Source organism: Emydura macquarii, unplaced genomic scaffold (genome assembly GCF_026122565.2).
Source record: "Emydura macquarii macquarii isolate MOO-44397 ecotype Brisbane River unplaced genomic scaffold, CSIRO-AGI_Emac_v2 contig_2676, whole genome shotgun sequence".
Classification (NCBI taxonomy): domain Eukaryota; kingdom Metazoa; phylum Chordata; order Testudines; family Chelidae; genus Emydura; species Emydura macquarii.
In genome coordinates this window covers 17645214-17652500 of record NW_027132813.1, presented here as the reverse complement: position 1 = coordinate 17652500, position 7287 = coordinate 17645214, and the positions used below count along the sequence as shown (strand labels likewise).

Sequence of the window (7287 nt, the reverse complement as noted above, 5' to 3'; positions counted from 1 at the left end):
GAATTTTCAGGCCAAGTGTTTTTGGGGTTGTTTCTAAAGTTATAAGGGAAAAAACAGGGCTTGCAATGTGATGGACATGGGTGGAGGCCCCTGCAGCTGCAGGGAGCACTGCTGAAGTTCAGTGGACTCTGTGTGGTTGCTACTGTCTAATCACATGCATCCCACAGCAGTATCAGGATCCTGAGAACTCCTCCTATTGTGTGTGTACTGATTTCTACTATGAAGAGACCCATCATCTCAAAAGGAGTACTCACAGGAGCAAGTGCTACATTGAGTAGAAAGTGTTTGCATTGTTGGGCTTATAGCTAGGGAGCTATGGCTCCGTAATAAATTGGGCTATGTGACCTTTGCTATACAAATTGCAACTCAGCTATGTTTTCCCTAATTTTAAAAAAAGAGAAAGAAAAGAAAGAAAAAGGGAAAAAGAAAGAAGAAGGGGAGGATGAGAGTGATTTCAGACAAACTAATTACAGTAAATTACTTGCAGAAAATCGGTGGTTTTCGGTAAATCTGTGGTTCTGGGGATTCTGGAAATGGCATACCCCTGCTAGCTGGCTGTTTGATTTACCCATGGAATTAGACTGACATTTAGAAAACAAATGGGGTTAGAGAGAGCCCAGTTCTGTAACCACTTCATGCATGATGCTCTCATTGAAGAGTTTTGGTTTTTATTGGTAGGCTCCTGGAAAAAAGGAAAGACCGCAATGGCTCCCAAGGAGGCTGTCTTGTGGGAGTTTCATGCGTAAAGCAGCTACAGAATCAGGCCATTAGCTAATGGCTTAGTTGTTTGTTTTTTAAACTATGAACAACCGTTCGTGGATATCCTATTTCTTTGATAGCTTTCAGCACTGGTTGTGACAAAAGTTAAACACAGAAATTCAGGGGTCTGTGTGTCTTTCAATACATGTATAATTTTCATATTAATTCTCATGCAGAGACTATACCCATAAGTACATGGGTAAAATTTCACATCGAGATGTATCTCCTTTAAGACAATTGCTGTTGTTTCCCCGCACCCTCTTCCTCTGCTAATTATATCTTATAAATCCCTCACTATCTAAAGCCAGACATTAACATTTAGTTACCTACATTCTGTGGTTGGACGTTGCAAAGATATCTAACACATGTTATAAAAGTTATTACTATAGTACTATATATAAACAGCTTTGCATAAGAGAATAGAAGTCTGCCATATTTAGAAAATGCAGGTGCTATGTAAGCCCCTTTTTGAAAGAAAGAACTTAGCTCAGTTTCCTTTGAAGAACCAGAGACTTGAAACTGAAAACTTTATTAATGCCATTGTCTCCTTGTATCAGCAGGTTCCAGAGAGATTCCTGGAAGTGGCTCAGATCACGTTACGAGAGTTTTTCAATGCCATTATCGCAGGCAAAGATGTTGATCCTTCCTGGAAGAAGGCCATATACAAGGTCATCTGTAAGCTGGACAGTGAGGTCCCTGAGATTTTCAAATCCCCAAACTGCCTACAAGAGCTTCTTCATGAGTAGAGATTTCAAAAACTATTTATGAATGTATGAAAAGTAGCAGTCCCCTTTTGATGCCCGAGTTGTGTGTGTGTCTCTATTTTAATTTCATATATATGTATCTCATATACATATATATGTATATTAAATCAGACTATGGGGGGGCTTTTTTTTTTTTTTTTTTTTTGTCAGTTACAAGGGGATAGTTATTTTACTTCACCCTTCAGTTTACTTTTGCCCAAGACCCTTAACATTTGGAGAATAAATGGGGTTAATTTTCAGGGAGAAGAATTTTGAAGTGTGTAAAAGCCTGTCTTAGAAAGTTAGGGCATTATGTTTAAAAATGCTTTGTCAGATTTATTGCTTGCTGCAAAGTGGCATTTTGTCTGAGTGAGACTAATGTCACGGCACAATATTACAAACAATGAAGTTTATATTATGTTTATACTGCTAAAGGTCTGAACTCTGTGAAGTTACTTCATAAGCTTAGAGCGTTATTTTATTTTATTTTACCTTGCTTTTTAACGAATAAGGTAGATTTTATTTCATATTTCAAAAAACTACAAACATCCATTTTAGGTTCTCACTCCAAGAAGTGATACACAAAAGAGCAAACCTTATTCTTCAAGCTTTCCCATACAGGAAACAACATGTGTCCTGGACCAGTAATTAACATGCCAGGTAATTTTTTTTATTGAGGCAAAGCAATTTTGCACAAAACAGATACTATTCTTGCAGGGGGAGGCCAGTAATTCATGCACAATAATGTATCAACCACACTAATTTTATAATATGGTCAGCTTACTAAAACGGAAGCATTTCACTCTCCATAAAGTAAAAACAAAACCTTTCATCATGCTATATTGCTGTGTCTTGGTCATATTTTAAATGGCACTTGGCTCTTGAAATTTATTCTTTGCTCAGTTTTTTTCCAGACATAAAAAGATTGCTGTCTATATTTGATATTTAGTATTTTGCCCTGAAAAGCAATTTTTTGAATTACTTTTATATAGCAAAATAAAGCATTTTAGCCCAAAAGTGCTGAGACAAAAAGGACCTATGTTTGTATCTGTAAAATATAATCAATCTTTACCTAGTCGCAAGTATAAAAACAACATTTTTATAAAAATTCAATAAACCATACACAAAAATTACAGTAGTGTACTGTTGGCTATGCAGAGTTGATATCACCAGATTTAATTTTTGCATTACTGTAAGTGCAGCATTAAAAAACAAGTCTGTCGGATCAGAGGGCCACACTTGTCTCCTGCAGCAGAAGATGGCGTTGACCAAAATATCAGTACAGTGTAAACTATATGAAAGTTTTGGATTCATCTGAATGATCTGACACAATATGTCAACATAATGCAAGAAAGCTAGCTGCTAGTTTTTGTGCTTTCTTCAGTGATTCTTCTTTTTATTTTTACGTTTTCAAATAGGTATAGTGGCCAATAGTTTGGGGTTGGTTTTTTTTAAACATGCTATGGCACTATGTATTTGTTATTTTCTCTGTCATCTTTTGCACAGATGCAGTAAGAATTTATTGTTATTTTGAATAGTATTTTCCCTCTTAGGTAATTTGATACAAATCTAGAAAAAGTTACAAATCAGCCACTAATATTTAGACCATCTTGGACATCAATATTTTATTTCTTTAACTTTATTTCAAATTTGCATTTTGACTTTGGAGAGTGAAAGTTTACCCATGTGACTAAAGAGCTGACCTGATCACTGCAATTTCACTTCATTTACAAATACTGCTGATAGACAGAAATGTATGAAAGCAATTATTGTCAGCACAAAGCCTTAAAAACCTGCTGACTTCAAATTAAACAGCACAATTCTGCGATGCCCTGTCATTATTTTCAAGTACTGGCAGTATCTGTGAAGTATAGGCAATGTAGACAATAGCATGGAATGAAGTGCCAACATTTTCACTATGCATTAAAAGCAAAACAAACCTTCTTGATCTTAAACTCCCTGAGAGTATCTAATACTGTAGGCATCCATACAGTAGATAACATGTGACATTCTTTTATTTTGTGCATGATCTGGTAACTATTACACTTTGTAAAGATGTAAATCCAATCAATTCGAAGAAAGAAAGGAGGAAAATTGTGTGCATGCACTTTTTTTCTTCTTATTATTATGGGAGGAAATGGCATAAAATGCTCAAGTTCTAATAGGATTAGTTCTTCACTGGCAACCCATCAAATACAAAATATAACACTACATTGTCTCCTTGGACATAATAAAGTAAAGCCATACTTTAGTCATACTACATGGACACACAACTAGATGCCATCTTGATCTGTGATATAACCATTACTTTTATTATATTTTATTATTATTATTATTTTATTATTTGGCTGCGATGTGATTCTAATAATCTAAATAAGTGAAACTGTGTACTCAACACAAAGATGTTGTTGCATTTATTTATTTATTTATAAATAGCATAATCTCAATAGTAAATGAGGCATAGGAACTAAGAGTATAAATTTCATTTTAAAGAAAAAAAATCTCAACTCCTTGACCTGGAAAAAAAAATTGGATCATTGCAGTTATGGTGATTTTACTGCATTATAGCCATGTTGCCTTTGTGCCTCCCAAAGCATATAAAATATAAAGATAAATATATGGCATAACTCTTACTAAATTGTAAGTAGAAATCAGGATCTTTCAAACAAACAATCTCAATACTGTTTACTTAGAAATAATGGCTAAAAGGCAGGAGGCTACTTTTATTGTATTGAAAAATTTTATATAGGGAAAGAATTTCAAAATACATGTACAAATCCCATGTTGCCATGCATTTACTGCTAATTCAGATTTATTTCTGCATATAAACTTGAGGTTGTAGTCTGTGCCTAGACCTTAAATGCACCAGCGGAAGGATAAAAAAAATCCTTCAAAATACCAGTTTTTTCCCCCACAAGTACAGTTGTTCTTGTGCCTTCTGTGGCTTACAATTTTCATCTTTTAAACATTATTTTTCAATTACTACAGCTGCAATAAACACTAGATTTTTTTTTCCGGCTGTTTGACATAATGTTGATAGCTATGCATATTTTGTGTCTTTTTAAAAAATCTAAAAAAAATAAAACAAAACAAAGCAGGAGAATACGTTTTTGAAGAAGAGAATTTTTAGAACAGTTTGATAATGCAAATTATTTTTTCCTCAATTGTTTGAGCAGCATTCAAGTTTTGAAAATTCTTGTAGAAGCCAATTTTTTGTAACTGTGGTGCAAATCTTGTGTTTTCTTAGCATATTGAAAAGTAGTATAGAAGCAATATTTCACACGCAATATATATGTGTATACATATACACACACATATACACTCATATAGACATTACATATGTATGTATGTATGTATATACACATATAAAATATGCGTATGAAGTGAAAAGCTTACCTTTTTCCTATCTAGATTAAGAACCTATTTTAGACATTTGTTATGTTTTGTGAAAAGAATGTTCTATTTGAAATGACAAAACATTTAATTCTTACTGTATCTCTGGTTGTTTAATGGGAACGTTTCACACTAAATGGTAAACATGTGGAAGATGTTAGAATGTAGTAATTATTTAAGGAAGTGTTCACCCATGTATTCCTGAGGTTTGCTTTGTGCCTCTGAGTATTATTTAATTAAAAGTGTTTTAAGTTTGCAGAATCTTTGTTACTGTACCAGGTATGTGGGTGAACATCAAAAACTGAGGGGAACTTTTATAAAGCAATGTAAATATTCAATCTTATGGTTCTTGCATAAAGACATAAGATTTTAATAACTACATTCTGAAAACATCTGTTAAAATTTATAAGAAACACTACAGTAACTGTATAGATAGTTGAAAGCATTCTTGAAAATCCAACTCTCTACTTTTAAAAGATAAGTCTCTTTCATCAGATGTCAAGGGCATAGGTGATACAGTTTCTGTACAATTACACAATTTTTTTCTATGTACATGAAGTCATTTAATAGCAAATGTTTTTTTCCACAGGTTAATATTAACTATGAAATAAGGGTGAAGATTTTGTGGCTTTAAAGATAGGATTTTCACCAGCAGCATTGAAAGATAGATATATATATATATATAGAAAAAAATGGAAAGTGGTTTACAAAACCCCCAGAATGAGCACTGTACATGAGAAATGAAAGCAAAAACTATATTTGCCATGTGTATTATATAGTAATCATTGGTGTTAATAGTGCAAATGTTTCCTTCTGGTACCAACTATGTGTTTGAAAATTCCAATAAGCATTGTTTTCAAAAAGCTCCCCTTAAGGAATGTAACTGGTTTATATGAGTAAGCAGTTACTGTATTGCACTTAAATGTTCTGTTGAAGGAAATGCAATTTTGTTTTCTGTAGAACTGTTGGTTGTAAACCATCTATAAACTGAAGCTAAAAATGCTCATATTTAGAGCTGGGATGAAAACTGGTATTTAACCTTTGCCTCTTCTTAGGTATAATCTTTTTAGTGTATGAAAGGTGGCGGCACTATGACTTTTGTTTAGTCTTTTCATCTGAGCCACAATCACCTCTCCCCCTAAGCAGCCACCTTCAAAAATGCACAATTATACTGGGATACGGAGAAGCAAATCTAGAAGAATCAACAAGCTTACATTTTACCTAAAATCTCTCCTTGCTGCAAATTTTAAAATGCATTGAAGTACTGCTCGGGGGATGGGGGAATCAACAAAAACACTCTAAGAAGAATATGCTATTTCCATGTGATATGAAATCAAGAGTCAAAAAAATGCATCTTAAGTTGGTGTTACTGCTGCCCAGAAGAGTCAAAGGTTAAGGTTTAAACTGGTATTGTCCCAGCCATTACTCATATGTATATAGTTACAAAAGTGACAAAACACTGCCTTTATATTATTTAGCAATATGTTGTAAATAGCATTATTAAGCTCTTTTTTGTAAGAAAGGCCCTTTAATTTGAAGATAGTACAATAACTGAACTGATAAAGTCAATTTTTGATTTTTTTTTTTATTTTATTTTTTAGCTAGAGGCAATTTCAGCTGTGGATTTTTTGTTGTTGTTGTTGTCTATTGTTCTGAAGACTTTGCATAATTTATTGGTTTAATTTATCCTAATTTATTTGATGAAGGTGTACAATTTTGTATTACCAAGGATGTACTGTAATATTAATTGATGATATAAAACAATAAGACCCCCCTGTCTATATGAAAAAAAAGTGCAGTAGACAATTGATTGAAAAAAGGTTTCAATTTTAGCTTGGCAGCTACTAAATTAAAAAAAAAAAAAAAAAAGAAACGAAACAAAACAGGAAAAAAAAATTTTTTTGAGGGGGGAGGGGATTTTATTTTGTGTGTTTTAAGCTTTTGTATACTCTCCAAACTTTTACCTTTTTGCTTTGTACCACTTAAAGGATACAGTAGTTCAATTGCCTTGTGTGCCTTCCATCTTCTCTAAACTGAATGTATGTGCAGTATATATGCAAGCTTGTGCAAAATAAAATATAAATTACAAGCTCATTGCCATTGTTTATATTTCTTTCCAAAAGTTTATTTATTTCCATAACAAAATGTGAATCATTGGAATCAATTAACTACGCAAGATCGCAATCCTATTTAATATTACTTCCCCCGCCCCCATATTTGGAATTATTTGTTAATGAAACCTGTCAACTAGCTTACAAAACTAATATATATTTCCTATGTCATTTGGGACGCCTGCAATAAATGACTATATTCTGTTCCTACAACTTGCTGCTGTTATAGTGGCATTGTAGGCCCGGATCCTGTAAACACTTACACAAATGCTTAACTTTAA

The 7287-nt window shown here is 33.3% G+C and overlaps 1 protein-coding gene across 5 annotated transcripts in view; it reads left to right on the top strand.

The window, feature by feature from the left end:
• PROX1 (prospero homeobox 1) overlaps positions 1-6989 on the top strand; it is a 53420-nt gene extending 46431 nt beyond the window's left edge. For 3 of the 5 annotated variants that reach the window (XM_067564976.1, XM_067564972.1, XM_067564973.1), the window contains one exon: positions 1317-6989. In XM_067564976.1, coding sequence (XP_067421077.1) covers positions 1317-1505 — 189 coding nt within the window. In that variant the 3' untranslated portion in view covers positions 1506-6989. The remainder of the gene's footprint in view (positions 1-1316) is intronic. The other 2 variants (XM_067564977.1, XM_067564974.1) reach the window with 1 other exon arrangement.
• The last annotated feature ends 298 nt before the right edge of the window (positions 6990-7287 follow it).